This window comes from Salvelinus fontinalis, chromosome 29 (genome assembly GCF_029448725.1).
Source record: "Salvelinus fontinalis isolate EN_2023a chromosome 29, ASM2944872v1, whole genome shotgun sequence".
Classification (NCBI taxonomy): Eukaryota; Metazoa; Chordata; class Actinopteri; order Salmoniformes; family Salmonidae; genus Salvelinus; species Salvelinus fontinalis.
In genome coordinates, this window is record NC_074693.1 from 43,301,374 (window position 1) to 43,321,636 (window position 20,263).

The 20,263-nt window shown below is 43.2% G+C and overlaps 1 protein-coding gene across 1 annotated transcript in view; it reads right to left on the reverse strand.

The window, feature by feature from the left end:
• The window catches only part of LOC129828025 (tenomodulin-like), a 147,921-nt gene extending 127,996 nt beyond the window's left edge, over positions 1 to 19,925 (reverse strand). Inside the window, exons 1-2 of the mRNA XM_055889429.1 lie at positions 19,725 to 19,925; positions 7,931 to 8,062 (exon numbers count right to left, since the gene is read on the reverse strand). Coding sequence (XP_055745404.1) covers positions 7,931 to 8,062; positions 19,725 to 19,772 — 180 coding nt within the window. The 5' untranslated portion in view covers positions 19,773 to 19,925. The remainder of the gene's footprint in view (positions 1 to 7,930; positions 8,063 to 19,724) is intronic.
• Between the last annotated feature and the right edge of the window lie 338 nt (positions 19,926 to 20,263).

The window sequence follows — 20,263 nt, forward strand, 5'->3', positions numbered from 1 at the left end:
ATCCTTGATGAAAACCTGCTCCAGAGCATTCAGGACATCAGACTGGGGCCAAGTTTCACCTTCCAAAAAGACAACAATCCTAAGGACACAACCAAGACTATGCAGGAGTTGTCTTGAATGTCCTTGAGTGGCCCAGCCAGAGCCTGGACTTGAACCCGATCTAACATCTCTGGAGAGACCTAAAAATAACTATGCAGCAATGCTCCCCATCCAATCTAACAGAGTTTGAGAGGATCTGCAGAGAGGAATGGGAGAAACTGCCCAAATACAGGTGTGCCAAGCTTGTAGCGTAATACCCAAGAAGATTCAAAGTTGTTATCCTTGCCAAAGATGTTTCAACAAAGTACTGAGTAAAAGGTCTGAATACTTATGTAACACCTTCCTAATATTGAGTTGCATCCCCCCCTTTCGCCCTCAGAACAGACTCAATTCATCAGGGCATGGACTCTACAAAGTGCCGAAAGCATTCTACTGGCATTTCGGCAGACGTTGACTCCAATGCGTCCCACGGTTGTGTCAAGTTTGCTGGATGTCCTTTAGGTGGTGGACCATTCTTGCTACCCCACCGGAATTCCCAACAGCAAGGTATGAAGTCGTCAAGGTTCTCATTAGCAGCTTTGAGAAAATCCTTGTATATTATGCTCAGACTCTTGAGGGGACTGGGCTGCTTTAGTGGATCTATGACCGCGTTCATCTTTCTGTCTTGGCTGCATAGGCTACTTGCGGTAGGACTATATTGTATAGGTAAGGACTTCTCCAAAGTGAGAGGATCACAGAGGTGGATGTCTTCTGTAGGTAGGGTTGGGCACCGATCCATCATGATAGGACAAAAATAAATAAACGTATATATCCGATATTTGCACAAAAGTGGAGACTCTCGCTCTGTCACAACTTCTGCTCACAGACACAAATGGGTTCCGACATTTGGAACTACTTTCTTTGCTCACTCACTTTCAACTCATCACACTTTTCCAATCACACAAACTCTCAGGCACCGCATCTTCAAACACACCTGTACTCCCCCCCACATATACTCACTCACATACCGTATCTCCTATGTCCTCTGTTTGTTTTGTTTCTATTGCCACATTGATTCCTGCCTAATTTCAGGCTTTTTAGTACTTTTGTGTTCCAGTTCCTTGTATTTGGGGATTTATTATTGCATTAGTTGTCCCTCCCTATAATGCTGTCTTTTTTATATTTATAACTACTATAAATTAAAATGGAATTTATATGAATTATTTGACGATATTCCCGAACTTGAGTAATATAGCATATAGGTGGTTTGATTATCAGTCATAATATTCTGGTTAAGAAACAAAATCATTTGCAGTTATTTTCTCTTATTCACAGTAGCGCCTGGAACCAAAATACTGGATAATTGTCCTTGAGAAGAAATTATTGAAGTATTTTTTGGGGCATAGTCTTGAGTAAATTAGCTTCTACCCCCCTTGGGTAATCTGGGGGAAAGATGCGGAATGAAAATGCTCTCCATCAAAAGTGAGTGAATTGGATTTTTACAAGATGAATGGCTCGGACAAGAGTCTACTCCAATTATATCATGAAGAGGCTTGAGTTCTAGTGCTGCCAATGTGGTCAACAGCAATTAAGGTTGTTTGGACAGAGGTATCAGGAACACGAATTGCTTAAACATATTTACACTGCTTGTAGAGAGAAGCTAATAGACAAAATGATAAATGACACTGCAGTTAACCAGAGAAGTCATTGTTTAACACAAAGGCTTCTTGAAATTACATACTTGACAGCCAAGACATTGAAATAATAATTTCAAAATGACTGTCTTTTCGATGGCCAATAGAGCTTTTAATTCAGTGTATTATTATACTGTGTTATATTATACACTGAATGCAGACTGAGGCTGTCTTTGGCTCTTTGTGTGACCATCTCTTTCCATTTCTTACACATTTTCCATGAAAGTCATAGATATGATTTGGTCAGGATAAGCTTCAGTGGGTCTTTTATCCAGGATCCTAGCAATTAAAATGTTCCATTAAAAGCTGGGCCATACAGCATTGTAGCAGGACATCGATATAGCTTTTTCATGAGCAGGTAGAGAAGAATGAGCAGATGTGTAACTGTTAACCTGTTTTAAGGTCGGACATGAGCTTGTTTGATAAGAGCGATGGAAACCTAGTCTACTGGTTGATTGTGAAGCAATATGAAGAGTCATCATGATTAGGGCTGTTGCGATGACCGTATTACCGCCACACCGGCGGTCACGAGTCATGAAGGTAGTCAAATTCCATGGTAATGACGGTAATTACGGTAATTAGTCTTCTCAAAGCTCTGATGCTGCTCATGGTCATTAGTAGCCTACCAAACTTGCTAACTGCCTGCTACTTAGCACTCTATTGTCTCTCTAATCACTCTGACATCAATGCAAACGTAATCGAAAATCAAATCAAACACTCATGAGAGCCAATGAGCTCATGTTGCATTACATTTCTATAGGCTATGCAATTGCGTGAGAAAACAGAGTGATGGCCTCTACTAAAAAGAGGAGGATCCCATCAGCTTTCTATTAGGTTAACCTGTTATATTTATTTCTCAACTATCCTAAAATTAATCATATTGCTTATTTTTACAACAGGATTATAGCCTACCTGGCTGGCATGAAAATGAATCACGGGAAAAGCGTCCTCCATTCGCTATTTAAGTGCATAGATGACATATTTTTTCCGACCTCCGCTGTTTCAAGACAGGTGCATGATAATGTTCCATTCTAAATTAAAATACATTTTACACATATAGTATTTAGTATTTGTGAAGACAAGATTAAATCAAGAATAGTCTGATGAGTGACAATATTAGCTTATCCCTTTTGAATGATGCCCAGCAATAAGAAACTTTTTTGAATAATAGTCACACATTTCATGTAGCCTAGTCCATAGGCCTATATGTTTTGATATGTGATATATATGTTTTGAAGGTTTGTATCACAGCTAAAGTGGTCAAAACAAATTCTTAAAATTATGCACATTAACCCGCTTTACAAGTGGTGTAGAGCCTAACTGGCATACATAAGCAGCGCATGAGTTTCAATTTTGGGGAAGATAATTTTCACCATAAAAATGTACCTTTATAATAAAAGCATTACATGCATAATCGCATTTGCGGTCACTTTTGAAAATGGTGTTTTCCCGCTAACTGAACATTCCCGCTTATAGCCTACTGTCATATGCCCATTGCTGCGCTTATAATGTGAAGAAATAGCTTAATAGTTTATCAACATTTTAAGCTAAATGTTCTGATCTGTTGTGTCAGCCACATTGCTTAAACATTTTTTTGTTGATGCTAGTGGTTGTATTCATTTGGGATCTATTGCATCCCACAACTGTCCCAGACTATGGATGGAATATTTATTTCTCCCATAGAATAGAATAGGTTGACAATGGTACTATGGGGGATAGTAGATTGACATAGGCTCGTGCTTTTGCTAATCGTTAGGCCTACTCATCTTCTTGGCTGACGAAAAGTAAATGTGGACAGTTCATCCAATGAAGACACACGCAGTTGCATCCCCGATGTGTCTGTCTTCACTTGTAGCCTTTGAGAAAGACCCGATCACGTGATGGAGAGCACACAACACTCAGGGAGAAGGGCACAACAAAGACACGGATTCTTTTTAGGGTGCATTACAGCCACAAAGGGGACGTCGCCGTCAAATTCGAGATATTATCAAGTGCATGTCAAATTGTGAATGAGACTAATGAAGTGTGTACAGCCTGCACAAAAAAAACAAAGCAGAGCTCATGCTTTTCAAGCAACTTTTTACAATTCATAATTAGTCACATCATGCAGCCTTAAAATGTATTAATTTATCAAAACATATAGCCCAACATTTGTAGAACAACTAAAGTTACATTAATAGCTATATATTAAGGAGTACCTAGGAGTATATAGGAGTACTGTAACGGCAGTCCTCCTCCTCTTCATCTGAAGAGGAGGAGTATTGAGAGAACCAAGGCGCAGCGTAGAGAACAGACATATTTTATTAACGGAAACACGAACTTGATTAAACTAACAAAAAACAACAAACAGTGTAGACAGACCTAGACGACGTACTTACATAAAACAAGAAAAAATGCACGAATAGGAACATAGGCTACATAAACCGAACAAACCGTAAACAGTCCCGCGTGGTGTAAAGACACAGACACGGAAGACAATCACCCACAACGAACACTGTGACAACGCCTACCTAAATTTGACTCTTAATTAGAGGAACGCCAAACACCTGCCTCTAATTAAGAGCATACCAGGCAAGCCAAAACCAACACAGAAACAGAAAACATAGAATGCCCACCCAAACTCACGTCCTGACCAACTAACACATATAAAAAATTAACAGAAATAGGTCAGGAACGTGACATAACCCCCCCCCATAAGGTGCGAACTCTGGGCGCACCAGCACAAAGTCTAGGGGAGGGTCTGGGTGGGCATCTGACCACGGTGGTGGCTCAGGCTCCGGGCGAGGTCCCCACCCCACCATAATCAATCCTAACCTCCCTCTCCCCCTAAAAATGTCCACCCTCAATTTACCCCCACAAAATCCTCTTAGTAACATCAATGACAGGGACAGCACCGGGACAGAGATATAAATCAAGACAGAGGGATAGCACCAGACAGAGGGATAGATCAGAAAATAGAGGTAGATCAAGATAGAGAGGGAGATCATGATAGAGGGGCAACTCCGGACTGAAAGGCAGCTCCGGACAGAGAGACAGCTCTGGACTGAGGGGCAGTTCTGGGTATATAGCCGTTTCTGGCTGAAGGGCAGCTCATGGCTGACTGACGAATCTGGACGCTCATGGCAGGCTGACGGCTCTCGACGCTCATGGCTGGCTGACGGCTCTCGACGCTCATGGCTGGCTGACGGCTCTCGACGCTCATGGCTGGCTGACGGCTCTCGACGCTCATGGCTGGCTGACGGCTCTCGACGCTCATGGCTGGCTGACGGCTCTCGACGCTCATGGCTGGCTGACGGCTCTCGACGCTCATGGCTGGCTGACGGCTCTCGACGCTCATGGCTGGCTGACGGCTCTCGACGCTCATGGCTGGCTGACGGCTCTCGACGCTCATGGCTGGCTGACGGCTCTCGGCGCTCATGGCTGGCTGACGGCTCTCGGCGCTCATGGCTGGCTGACGGCTCTCGGCGCTCATGGCTGGCTGACGGCTCTCGACGCTCATGGCTGGCTGACGGCTCTCGACGCTCATGGCAGGCTGACGGCTCTCGACGCTCATGGCAGGCTGACGGCTCTCGACGCTCATGGCAGGCTGACGGCTCTCGACGCTCATGGCTCTCTGATGGCTCTGGCTGCTCATGGCTCGCTGGCGGCTCTGGCAGATCCTGTCTGGCTGGCGGCTCTGGCAGATCCTGTCTGGTTGGCGGCTCTGGCAGATCCTCTCTGGTTGGCGGCTCTGGCAGATCCTGTCTGACGGACGGCTCTAGCGGCTTCTGTCTGGCGGGCGGCTCTAGCGGCTCCTGTCTGGAGGACGGCTCTGTAGGCTCATGGCAGACGGGCGGCTTTGCAGGCTCATGGCAGACGGATGGCTCAGATGGCGCTGGGGAGACGGATGGCTCAGATGGCGCTGGGGAGACGGATGGCTCAGATGGCGCTGGGGAGACGGATGGCTCTGGCCGGATAAGGCGCACTGTAGACCTGGTGCGTGGTGCCGGAACTGGAGGCACCGGGCTAAGGACACGCACCTTCATACTAGTGCGGGGAGCAGGGACAGGGCACACTGGACTCTCAAAGCCCACTCTATACCTGGTGCGTGGTACCGGCACTGGTGGCACCGGGCTGAGGACAAGCACATCTGGATTAGTAGGGGGAGAAGAAACAGTGAGTACAGGGCTCTGGAGATGCACAGGAGGGTTAGTGCGTGGTGCCGGAACTGGAGGCACCGAACTGGATACACGCACTACAGGGAGAGTGCGTGGAGGAGGAACAGGGCTCAGGAGACGCACTGGTAGCCTAGTGCGTAGTGTAGGCACTGTAGGTACTAGGCTGGGGCGGGGAGGTGGCGCCGGAAATATCGGACCGTGCAGGCGTACTGGCTCTCTTGAGCATTGAGCCTGCCCAACCTTACCTGGTTGAATACTCCCGGTTGCCCGACCAGTGCGGGGAGGTGGAATAACCCGCACTGGGCTATGTAGGCGAACCGGGGAAACCATGCGTAAGGCAGGTGCCATGTATGCCGGCCCGAGGAGACGCACTGGAGACCAGACGCGTTGAGCCGGCCTCATGACACCTGGCTCAATACCCAATCTAGCCCTACCAGTGTGGGGAGGTGGAATAACCCGCACTGGGCTATGCACTCGTACAGGAGACACCGTGCGCTCTACTGCGTAACACGGCGCCTGCCCGTACTCCCGCTCTCCACGGTAAGCCTGGGAAGTGGGCGCAGGTCTCCTACCTGCCCTTGGCCCACTACCTCTTACCCCCCCCCAAGAAATTTTTGGGTGTTACTCACGGGCTTTTTGGGCTTCCGTGCAAGACGCGTTCCCTCATAACTCCGGTTCCTCTCTCTCTTTTCCTCCACTCTCCGAGCTGCCTCCAGCTGTTCCCATGGACTGTGATTCACTTTAGCCCATGGTCCTTCTCCGTTAAATATTTGCTCCCAACTCCACAAGTCCTGTATACTTCCCCGTTGCTCCAAATTACGCTGCTTGGTTCTGGATTCTTGGTGGGTGATTCTGTAACGGCAGTCCTCCTCCTCTTCATCTGAAGAGGAGGAGTATTGAGAGAACCAAGGCGCAGCGTAGAGAACAGACATATTTTATTCACGGAAACACGAACTTGATTAAACTAACAAAAAACAACAAACAGTGTAGACAGACCTAGACGACGTACTTACATAAAACAAGAAAAAATGCACGAATAGGAACATAGGCTACACAAACCGAACAAACCGTAAACAGTCCCATGTGGTGTAAAGACACAGACACGGAAGACAATCACCCACAACGAACACTGTGACAACGCCTACCTAAATATGACTCTTAATTAGAGGAACGCCAAACACCTGCCTCTAATTAAGAGTCAAACCAGGCAACCCAAAACCAACACAGAAACAGAAAACATAGAATGCCCACCCAACCTCACGTCCTGACCAACTAACACATATAACAAATTAACAGAAATAGGTCAGGAACGTGACAAGTACCTATTTATTTGTTAAATGCTCAACACAGAATAGTCGCATGTTCACACACCCTCAAACCATTGAGGAAATATTTATATTTTATTCAGCTTTGTTCAATTGTATTATTAATACTATAAAATATTACAAAATAATGCCACGGATTTGTAAGGAAATCTTGTCTGCTAAATGAACTAGTGTAGCCTAAAGCCATTTGGCATAGCCACATCAGGACATCTCAGAGTATGCTATTCTGTTCTTCTGAAATAGACTACATTTTCTTCATATCATGCTTCTTTAGACCTGTCTAAAATAAACAACAGATTTGTCGTGAAGGTGTAGGCTATATTACATGGATTCATTAGACTTTTAAAAATGTAGATGTTCCAAAGGTCTGCGTCAGTGGTTTGTAGGCTATGTGTGAAAGCCAGGAGATGCTAAATGTGTTTCTGTTAATTAATGCTCAATTACTGTGAGACCGACAGTTATTTACTTGACAAACACTGCCTGACGGAATTTCGTGACCACCACAGCCCTAATCATAACATTCCACAGTTATTGACATACGACAGGCCTTACCCTCCCCATGCCCAGACTAAATGTTTACCATGACTCTAGTGTACTGATTGATCGTGAAGCAATATGATCAGTCATGACATCCCCCTGTTATTGACACTTACCCTCCCTAGACTAAACCTTTACAGTGACTCTAGCTTACTAGTTGATTGTGAAGCAATACTGCTGTTACTGAGCCAGGCCTTACCTTCCCCAGACTTGGGCTCCAGAGGTGTCTAAGGCTGAAGATGCCCAGGGTCAACACCAGGAAAACCAGCCCCAGAATCAGGGCTCCTCGCTGGTAGCTCCGGTACATGGTCTTCTCTTTCCCCACCTCCACCTAAGGAGAACATATTAATTGGGAAGCATTTTTAATCCATTCACACTTCAGAGTGGTTCATGTACATATCATACTGTCCTTGAAGTAACTATAATGACTAACATTTTCACTACAGCTGCACTGAGAAATGTGTTATTCTAATGGTATTAGCAATGATATACATTCTAATAACCTCATTATAACATGACATAAGTGAAATAATGTCTGACAATCATTAGATGCAAGATTCCTAATGTTGCATACAAAAATATGATCATTCTCTAGCTAGCCTCTATTTATGGGTTTCACCTCCATCACTCGGTCGCATCAAGTCATTGATATCAACGTTCTCAAGAAGCGCTCAGCCATAGTGGTGCCCAAAAGTCAAATGGTGCCCAGTCACTCTGAATGAGTGCAAATGATTGTTTCTTCTAAATTACACTATAGTGGCTTGGAAAATCAAGAATTAGTAGGAAACAATTTTGTCCTCATTATGTCGTCGAATTTACTTTAGATAGATGGAAATGTTGTCATTAGCAAGCAAAGTTTGTCAAAAATACGTTAGCTAACTAACTTTCGGCACTCTCTCCTCACTCTTAGCTAGTTAGAGGATGTTACACTACATCTGAAGTCAATCTGACTACATCACACCGATGACAAAAGGTTTTCCTATTAATTATTTCCCTCTATTAGAAATGTCATTGTGTTTCCAAGTCACTATAACACACTTTAGAGTATATCTTCTTCAGTGCCAATTGAGAAAGCATTAGGTAGAACATTCAGTCGGCCACCAGTCCTCCAGAGAACCTTCAAAACAATATTGTGACAAACGTGCAACCCATATTCAGTGTGAACTGTCAAACTATATAAAGTTGCAGAAATGCTGGGAGGATTATATTAACAACACCCACACATTCACTTTTTTATTATCAGTATTTCTGCTATTCGTCATAACATTGTGAACCGTCTACAACACTGCAGGCCTTTCGAGAAGAACCAGAAGGCATCTGCTAGATGAGTTGGAGATCGAAATATTCACATATGCAAATTTGACACCTGTCTACATGCTCACAGTCTGCAATAACTGTTGCTGAAAGGTGTTAAAATCGAGCAAACAGCCATGTAATCTCCATAGACAAACATTGGTGGTAGAACGGCCTTACTGAAGAGCTCAGTGACTTTCAAAGTGTTACCGTCATAGGATGCCACCTTTCCAACAAGTCATTTCCAAACTGCCTCTGGAAGCAACGTCAGCACTGTTAGTCCGGAGCTTCATGAAATGGGTTTCCATGGCCGAGCAGCTGCACACAAGCCTAAGATCGCCATGCGCAATGCCAAGCATCGGCTGGAGTGGTGTAGAGCGCACCGCTGTTGCACAATGTAGCAGTGGAAATGCGTTATCTGGAATGATGAATCCCGCTTCACCATCTGGCAGTCCGACAGATGAATCTGGGTTTGGCGGAGGCCAGGAGAACGTTACCTGCCCCAATTCATAGTGCCAACTGTAAAGTTTGGTGATGGAGGAATAATGAATTGGGGCTGAAGGCAAATCTTAATGCTACAGCATAAAATGACATTCTAGACAATTCTATGCTTCAAACTTTGTGGCAACAGTTTGGGGAAGGCCCTTTCCTGTTTCAGCATGACAATGCCCCGTGCACAAAGCGAGGTCCATACAGAAATGGTTTGTCGAGATCAGTGTGGAAGAACTGGACTGGCCTGAACAGAGTTTAACCTCAACCCAATCGAACACCTTTGGGATGAATTGGAACACCTACTGCGAGCCAGGCCTAATCGCCCAACATCAGTGCCCGACCTCACTAATGCTCTTGTGGCTGAATGGATGCAAGTCCCCGCAGCAATGTTCCAACATCTAGTGGAAAACCTTCCCAGAAAAGTAGACGCTGTTATAGCATTAAAGGTGGGACCAACTCCATATTAACGCCCATGATTTTGGAATGAGATCTTTGAAGAGCAGGTGTCCACATACTTTTGGTTATGTAGTGTACTTGCCTGCACAAAGTAAATAATCATTATTTTGAAAATCTGCAGAACTGCAGATATACTAAAAGGTCATGTTTATTTTACTTTTCTTCAAATTAAAACTCAATTCCCTGGGCTCAAGGCCACACATTAATAAAGAAGGGCTTTTGTTCCCCCACAAAGCTCCAGTGGTGAGGGAATGAAATGTTCTGATTCACACTGCCGCTATGGAAGGTCTCCGAGGACAATGAAAAGAAGATATCGGAGCAAAGTTCAATTAGCAAAGTTGTTCTTTGAAATAATTGGGCCAGCTTCTTGCATGCAAAGCGATGATAAAACAGCTTTGTTGTCTCTATTGTGATTTTAATTATTACAGTGGATTGGGTAACGTTTGACAAAATGAGGGTGCCATTTATAAAAGGTATATGTAGTTCATACACAATATCTTGTGAGTGAATGTGAGTGAGAGAAGTAGTGTGACTGAGTGAATGTCAGACGGTCCCATGGACAAGTATTAGAGGGGTGAATGAAGATTTAATGGGTGAAATAATTATACATGTTTATTTCTGGAGTCTGAAGTACTCTAAAACTTCAATTAAACGGCGAGTCTCAAATAGCTGCCTGTCCCTTTTAATAGCCGGGCATTAGCACATGAATTGTTTACGAGATTACCATGGGCACAGCTCTGATGTTTCCACAGTCATGTGCATTAAATATACTTTAAAAAAATGTTATTGCTAGCCATAGCGACACCAAAAAGAAAACAACAAATTCAACTGCTCTCAATGGTGCTGAAGCGCAAAATCAGGGGTGTGTGATAGACAGCTTAGAAAAAAGTCTGATCCCAAAGTCTGATCTGCAATGGATGTCTTATTATAGTGTTTATACTATTAATACTGGGGACTTTAAACTGTGCGGTAGTCGTAAGAAAAATGTATTGAGCAAAAGCTGTGTGCATTAATACCCCCTAGAGTTGATGTCCATGCCCCCATGGAACCAATTATCATAATCTTTTATTTCACCTTTATTTAACCAGGAAGGCAAGTTGAGAACACGTTCTCATTTACAATTGCGACCTGGCCAAGATAAAGCAAAGCAGTTCGACACATACAACAACACATAGTTACACATGGAGTAAAACAAACATACAGTCAATAATACAGTGAAAAATAAGTCTATATACAATGTGAGCAAGTGAGGTGAGATAAGGGAGGTGAAGGCAAACAAAATATATAAAATATATATATAAATACATAAAAATATAAAAAGGCCATGGTGGCGAAGTAAATACAATATAGCAAGTAAAAAAACACTGGAATGGTTGGTTTGCAGTGGAAGAAAGTGTAAAGTAGAGAGAAATAATGGGGTGCAAAGGAGCAAAATAAATAAATAAATACAGTAGGTAAAGAGGTAGTTGTTTGGGCTAAATTATAGATAGGCTATGTACAGGTGCAGTAATCTATGAGCTGCTCTGACAGCTGGTGCTTAAAGCTAGTGAGATAATTATCTCAGCTCGCTGGTCACCATAGCAGCACCTACCTGTAGCACGCGCTCCAGCAGGTATATCTCTCTGGTCACCCCCAAAACCAATTCTTCCTTTGGCCGCCTCTCCTTCCAGTTCTCTGCTGCCAATGACTGGAACGAACTACAAAAATCTCTGAAACTGGAAACACTTATCTCCCTCACTAGCTTTAAGCACCAGCTGTCAGAGCAGCTCATAGATTACTGCACCTGTACATAGCCCATCTATAATTTAGCCCAAACAACTACCTCTTTACCTACTGTATTTATTTATTTTGCTCCTTTGCACCCCATTATTTCTCTCTACTTTACACTTTCTTCCACTGCAAACCAACCATTCCAGTGTTTTTTTACTTGCTATATTGTATTTACTTCGCCACCATGGCCTTTTTATATTTTTATTTATTTATATATATATATTTTATATATTTTGTTTGCCTTCACCTCCCTTATCTCACCTCACTTGCTCAATACAAAATAATAATACATAATAATAATAATAATCAGTCTGTTTAAGCTAGAGATATCAGTTTTTGCATGGACTGCATCTCAATCCACCCCATCCGCCGATATCGGCCTTGGCAGCTTCATGAAATAGTACCCGCAAAACACCAGTCTCAACGTCAACAGTGAAGAGCCGACTCCGGGATGCTGGCCTCCTAGGCAGAGTTCCTTTGTCCAGTGTCTGTGTTCTTCTACCCATCTAAATCTTTTATTTTTATTGGCCAGTCTGAGATATGGATTTTTCTTTCCAACTCTGCCTATAAGGCCAGCATCCCGGAGTCGCCTCTTCACTGTTGACGTTGAGACAGGTGTTTTGCGGTTACTATGTAATGAAGCTGCCAGTTGAGGTCTTCTGAGGTGTCTGTTTCTGAAACTAGACACTCAAATGTACTTGTCCTCTTTCTCAGTTGTGCACCGGGGACTCCCCCTTCTCTTTCAATTCTGGTTAAGGCCAGTTTGAGCTGTTCTGTGAAGGGAGTAGTACACAGCGTTGTACAAGATCTTCAGTGTCTTGGCAATTTCTCGCATGGAATAGCCTTCATTTCTCAGAACAAGAATAGACTGACGAGTTTCAGAAGAAAGTTCTTTGTTTCTGACCATTTTGAGCCTGTACTCAAACCCACAAATGCTGATGCTCCAGATACTCAACTAGTCTAAAGGACAGTTTTATTGCCTCTTTAATCAGGACAACAGTTTTCAGCTAACATAATTGCAAAAGGGTTTTCTAATGAACAATCAGCCTTATAAAATTATAAACTTTTTGGATTAGCTAACACAACGTGCCATTTGAACACAGGAGTGATGGTTGCTGATAATGGGCCTCTGTACGCCTATGTAGATATTCTATTAAAAATCAAACTAGAATAGTCATTTACATAAAACATGTCTACACTGTATTTATGATCAATTTAATGTTATTTTAATGGACAAAAAAATGTGACATTTCTAAGTGACCCCAAACTTTAGAAACGGTAGTGTATATTTTTTATTTAACTTTGATTTAACTAGAAAAGTCAGTAAAGAACAAATTCTTATTTTACAATGACGGCCTACCCCGGCCAAACCCTTCCCTAACCCGGACGATGCTGGGCCAATTGTGTGCCGCCCTATGGGACTCCTGATCACGTCCGGTTGTGATACAGCCCGGGATAAAGTGGTCCTGAAATTCTAAATCAAATAGCTAAATGATCCTTGGTAAATGACTATCTTAAAACACTTCCATATAGTAGCTTAGTAGAACCCCCCTCCCCCAAACAGAATCCTGTCTCTAATAAGTGGTGGTTGTTTTCAGTGAATGAAGCAAAACAATTCTGAGCTATTCATTTATGTTATATTAACTTCTTTGGGACAGGGGGGCAGTATTGAGTAGCTTGGATTAAAAGGTGCCCAGAGTAAAATGCCTGCTACTCACTCCTAAAAGCTAGAATATGCATGCAATTAGTATATTTGTATAGAAAACACTCTGAAGTTTCTAAAACTGTTTGAATGATGTCTGTGAGTATAACAGAACTCATATGGCAGGCATAAACCTGAGAAAAAATCCAACCAGGAACCCCAGAAATCTGAGGTTTGTAGTTTTCCAACTCTGCCTATCGGAGATAGTGGAAATGGGGTCATATTGCACGTCCTAAGGCTTCCACTGGATGTCAACAGTCTTTAGAACCTTGTTTGATGCTTCTACTGTGAAGGAGGGGGGAATGGGAGCTGTAAGAGTCAGAGGTCTGCCAGAGTGGCATGAGCTGGTCACGAGCATTCACGTGAGAGGTAGCTTGCGTTCCATTGCAATTCTACAGACAATGGAACATTATTCCGGTTGGAACATTATTGAAGATTTATGATAAAAACATCCTAAAGATTTATTCTATACTTAGTTTGACATGTTTCTACGAACTGTAATATGACTTTTTGTCTGAACTTTCGCCTGGACCTGCCCTGTACTAAACGTGCGAACAAAAAGGAGTTATTTGGACATAAATTATGGATTTTATCGAACAAATCAAACATTTATTGTGGAACTGGGATTCCTGGGAGTGCATTCTGATGAAGATCATCAAAGGTAAGTGATTATTTATAATGCTATTTCTGACTTTGTTGACTCGACAACATGGCGGATATCTGTATGGCCTGTTTGGGCTCTGAGCATTGTACTCAGATTATTGCATGGTGTGCTTTTTCGGTAAAGCTTTTTTGAAATCTGACACAGCGGTTGCATTAAGGAGAAGTTTATCTAAAGTTCCATCCATAACACTTGTATTTTCATCAACATTTATGATGAGTATTTCTGTAAATTGATGTGGCTCTCTGCAAAATCACCGGGTGTTTTGGAAGCAAAACATTACTGAACGTAACGCGCCAATGTAAACTGAGATTTTTGGATATAAATATGAACTTTATTAAACAAAACATACATGTATTGTCTAACATGAAGTCCTATGAGTTTCATCTGATGATCATCAAAGGTTAGTGATTCATTTTATCTCTTTCTGCTTTTTGTGACTCCTCTCTTTGGCTGGAAAAATGGCTGTGTTTTTCTGTGACTATGTACTGACCTAACATAATCGTTTGGTGTGCTTTTGTTGTAAAGCCTTTTTGAAATCTGACATGTTGGCTGGATTCATAACAAGTGTAGCTTTAATTTGGTGTATTGCATGTGTGATTTCATGAAAGTAAGATTTTTATAGTAATTGTTGGCCATGTGGGACGCTTGCGTATCCCAGAGAGGTTAAAGTGTGGCAACTTTATGTACTTTAATATTTGGTTTTATTTTTAATTTGCATGTAAAAAAAGAGAATGCAAGTTTATTTTCAAATGTTAAAAGTATATTTTTTTACATACAGATGTCACGCCTGCTCCCGCTCTTTCCCCCTCTGGCGCTTGAGGGGCCAGAAAAAGCTTAATATGTAAATGATGTAGGCTGCCCTGCATCACTCACTCCTATTATCTATCACGCACACCTGCCTTCACTCGTCACGTGCATCAGTGATATTGGACTCACTCATCATCTGTTTATTTCCTCCGCTATATTTGTCAGTTCTCTTGCTCTGTTCCCCACTGCTGCATTGATTGTCTTTTGTCTTTGTTTACTTGTTGCTGTCTCTGTTCTTGTCTCGTTCCATGTCCGTTATGTATTAAATATTTTACTCCCCGTACCTGCTTCGTCTCTCCAGCGTCCTCCATGTGACAGAATACAGCAGCCATCATACGAAGCATCCAGGAGTACTGGCGTTCTGGTTGGTATGGTGACATCGGCTATGGGTCGCCGCCGATGGAACCGAGGGTGCCTAGCCAGCTCGTTGGGCTTCCACGGCCTAGCTGACTCGAGAGGTTTCCTTGCCCCAGTTGGCTCGGATGACGTTCATCCCACGTCGGGCCTCAGCCGGATCATAAGTTATTGTTCGCCCAGTCGGTCCAGGAGTTTTTTGTTGTTGTTATTGTTGGTGACGTCGGAGTGGATTCCGCCGCCGATGGATCCGGGGGTGCGTAAGCAAGCCCATCGGGCTTTCATGCCCTGGCTGGCTCAAGAGGTTTCCTTGCCTCATTTGGCGGCGGCCTCCCATCCCACGTCACTCTCCACCGGGTCATCGGGCTCCCTCGCTGCAGCACGATCGACAGGCGTCTTGCCTCAGTCGGATTGTCTGGCTTCCACGCCTCAGCCGGCTCGCCAGGCTCTCACGCTCCTGGTGGTTCGTTGGGCTCCCACGCACCAAACGGCTTGCCCAGCGCCCATGCCTTGGCCGATTCGACCAGGTGGGATGCCCGCTCTCCCCCCCTGGCGCTCGAGGGCGCCAGGCTGCCCTGAATCACTCACTCCTATCATCTATTACGGACACCTGCCTCCCTCGTCACGCACATCAGCGATAATGGACTCACCTGGATTCAATCTGTTTATTTCCTCCCCTATATTTGTCAGTCCTCTTGCTCTGTTCCCCACTGCTGCATTGATTGTCTTTTGTCTTTGTTTACTTGTTTGCTGACGCCGTTCTTGTCTCGTTCCTTGTCCGTTATTTATTAAATGTTTAACTCCTCGTACCTGCTTCGTCTCTCCAGCGTCGTCATGTGACAACAGGTGTGCCTTGTTGCAACTCATTAAATTAATGAACTTAAACTGTACATTAATACAATTTCCTCTTCATTTTTCATTTTAATGTGTAAAAACGTTAAGCTAACCTGAGTAAAATCAGTTAATTATCAAGCTCAATGTTTTTATTTTGAAAGTAACTCATAGCTACTTTTTACTTTTACTTTAGTCATTTCTTTACACCAGCAGAAATTTTACATTTTCATTAAAGTAACAAAACTTCTAATTCAGTAGGCTATTTCAGTACTTACCACCCCTACTTTTAGTATGCACATATAATGCACATGTACATTGCCTTCGGAAAGTATTCAGACCACTTGACGTTTTCCACATTACATTTACATTACATTTAAGTCATTTAGCAGACGCTCTTATCCAGAGCGACTTACAAATTGGTGCATTCACCTTATGATATCCAGTGGAACAACCACTTTACAATAGTGCATCTAACTCTTTTAAGGGGGGGGGGGGGGTTAGAAGGATTACTTTATCCTATCCTAGGTATTCCTTAAAGAGGTGGGGTTTCAGGTGTCTCCGGAAGGTGGTGATTGACTCCGCTGACCTGGCGTCGTGAGGGAGTTTGTTCCACCATTGGGGTGCCAGAGCAGCGAACAGTTTTGACTGGGCTGAGCGGGAACTGTACTTCCTCAAAGGTAGGGAGGCGCGCAGGCCAGAGGTGGATGAACGCAGTGCCCTTGTTTGGGTGTAGGGCCTGATCAGAGCCTGAAGGTACGGAGGTGCCGTTCCCCTCACAGCTCCGTAGGCAAGCACCATGGTCTTGTAGCGGATGCGAGCTTCAACTGGAAGCCAGTGGAGAGAGCGGAGGAGCGGGGTGACGTGAGAGAACTTGGGAAAGTTGAACACCAGACGGGCTGCGGCGTTCTGAATGAGTTGTAGGGGTTTAATGGCACAGGCAGGGAGCCCAGCCAACAGCGAGTTGCAGTAATCCAGACGGGAGATGACAAGTGCCTGGATTAGGACCTGCGCCGCTTCCTGCGTGAGGCAGGGTCCACATTTTGCAGCCTTATTCTAAAATTGATAAAAATAAATAAATCAGCAGAATACACAGAATACCCCATAATGACAAAGCAGAAACAGGTTAAGACATTTTACATAAGTATTCAGACCCATTGCTATGAGACTCGAAATTGAGCTCATTGATCATGCTTGAGATGTTTTTACAACTTGATTGGAGTCCAGCTGTGGTAAATTCAATTGATTGGACCTGATTTTGAAAGGCACACACCTGTCTATATAAGGTCCCACAGTTGACAGTGCATATCAGAGCAAAAATCAAGCCATGAGGTCGAAGGAATTGTCCGTAGACCTCCGAGACAGGATTGTGTCGAGGAACAGATCTGGGGAAGGGTACCAAAATATTACTGCGGTCTCCAAGAACACTGTGGCCTCCATCATTCTTAAATTGAAGATGTTTGGAACCACCAAGACTCTTCCTAGAGCTGGTCGCCCTGCCAAATTTAGCAATCGTGGGGGGAAGGGCCTTGGTCAGGGAGGTGACCAAGAACCTGACGGTCACTCTGACAGAAATCTAGATTTCATCTGTGGAGATGGGAGAACCTTCCAGAAGGACAACCATCTCTGCAGCACTCCACCAATCAGGCCTTTTGGTAGAGTGGCCAGACGAGAGATCCTTGATGAAAACCTGCTCCATAGCACTCAGGATCTCAGACTGGGGCGAAGGTTCTCCTTCCAACAGGACAACGACAATAAGCACACAGCCAAGACAATGCAGGAGTGGCTTTGGGTCAAGTCTCTGAATATCCTTGTGTGGCTCAGGCAGAGCCTGGACTTGAACCCAATCAAACATCTCTGGAGAGACCTGAAAATAGCAGAACATCTGCAGAAATGCTCCCCATCCAACCTGACAGAGCTTGAGAGGATCTGCAGAGAAGAATGGGAGAAACTCCCCAAATACAGGTGTGCCAAGCTTGTAGCGTCATACCCAAAAATAATCAATGCTGTAATCCCTGCCAAAGGTGCTTCAACAAAGTACTGATTAAAAGGTCTAAATACTTATGTCAAATGTGTTATTTCTGTTTTCTATGTTTAATAAATTAGCAAAAATGTCTGTTATTCCTTTGTTATTATGGGGTATTGTGTGCAGATCGATGGGGGGGGGGGGGGGGGGATTTAGTAAATGTCTGAATAAGGCTGTAACGTGAAAGTGTGGAAAAAGTCAAGGGGTCTGAATACGTTCAGAAGGCCCTGTATGTGATATAACAGTAGCAATAAACATCCAAGGCTCTAGCTCTCCTCACAATGAGGATAGGAAACAGAAGGCCTTATAATCATGAAAATGTGGCCGAAGTCTACTCTCTCCTCCAACAGCTTGCATACAGTATGTAGTGGAAACTTCACTTGACGACAAAGCTCTGTCTGCACAGAATATAAATTGTTCAAAGAAAGACAGAGGGATAGGGGTGGGGGGAGGCGGAGGCAGAGACGAAGAGAGTGAAAGGAGTAGAGAGTGTGCACACAGACAACTGCCAGTCGACCAGTGTTAAACGGGTTTAAGGGTTGACAATCTTGCCCCTTGTTATTCTGAGGGAGACAGAAAGAGAGAGGGATGGATGGAGGGCATGCTTAAAAAAACGAAAGAAAAAAGAAAACACTGCAAGAGCTAATGTACTGTACATCCAATGTGATTGACATTTTTGCTTAAGGTAACACACATGAACACAACATTTGAATTAGTCCACAAGACTGGACTAAGAGTGGTCCACTTTGCATTCAATACACACTTTTTAATTATTGGATATTTTCCTCAGAAATGTAATGCCACAGGTGGTTTTTTAATCGTAATAATTCCCTCAGTGAGTCTGCTGTAACAATTGACACAATCTTCACATGAGATTCTTTGGGGGACTGTCTGTTTTTCCATTTATGAATGTGTAATTCAATGTGCTTCTATGGGTTGTAGTAGTAAAGGCCAAATTCAATATTTTATCCCCCCCAAAAATGTACCTGCAAGGGTACTAAAATTCAAAATAAAATAGCTAAATGATTAAAACATATATATTCAGGAATTTAGCAAGTCCCCTAGCTCAGGTAAACTTGTACAACTTGAGTGTATGGAAGATAGGCAAGGTAGAGAGGAAAGATGAGGAAAATAGTATACTCTAAGCACTCAGTCAGACACCAATATCAAGTCCCATTCTAATTGTGATTCCAAAGTGCAAACATTTGGTCACTGTGTTATGTCAGATATAACTCTAGGAATTTGAAATACTGACGTATTTTATTGATCTTTCAGCCCCCTCAAACCACCTAAATCTCACAATATACCAATTGCAATTGTTATTTTGTCTGTAAAGGATGTTTTTGCCCAATATGCAAAGTACTGACATTTGTTGTCGTTTTAATTGCAGTCATTATCTTTTCGTAACCCAATAAAGAAACACCAAATGACCCCAGGTTACATCACTGATTATGTGTCCATAAGCATCAAGATATGTATTCATTCAATGAAGATATTGAATTAATTGCCACTTATTACCAACATCTCCTAATCTTAACCATATTCTACAGTCGATAGAGTATGAACAAGTAGTACAAAAGAATGCAATTAAAACTCACATCTTTCCATAGAGCCTGTTGACTGCTGGATTGAGAGCTATTTTCCATAATGCAAGCCCAGAGAAGAATTTCTTCAGATTCACTTGTCCTAGCTGGTAAAACTACTGAGGCTCTAGAAGTAGGAGTCCAAACTTCATTCCATTGGTAATTTGAGAGTGCACTGAAAGGGGAGGGATGGGATGGAATTACTTAAACACTTCTGATTTCCATTATAAGAAAAGCAGATGTTTCCAGCCGAAGTCTGCTCGAAATTCAAAGGATGGAATATCTGACGTAGATGTTTAACTCTGAGATTACTACACTACAGCCAGGATAGTTATTCTAATTTTACTTTCAATTTTCTGCCTCTAGGGGCACGAGCAAACTTTTGAAAGTGTACGAGAATATACAAATCATTATTTTTCTTTTCAATGATCTTTTAGAGGAAGAGAATGCTTGAACATTTTTAAATTTGTGCTCCAGCCTGGCTGTCTAACTGCTCTTTCAAGGGAATGCAACCGCCAGCAAATACAGCAACCACAGCAAATACACAAAGAGAA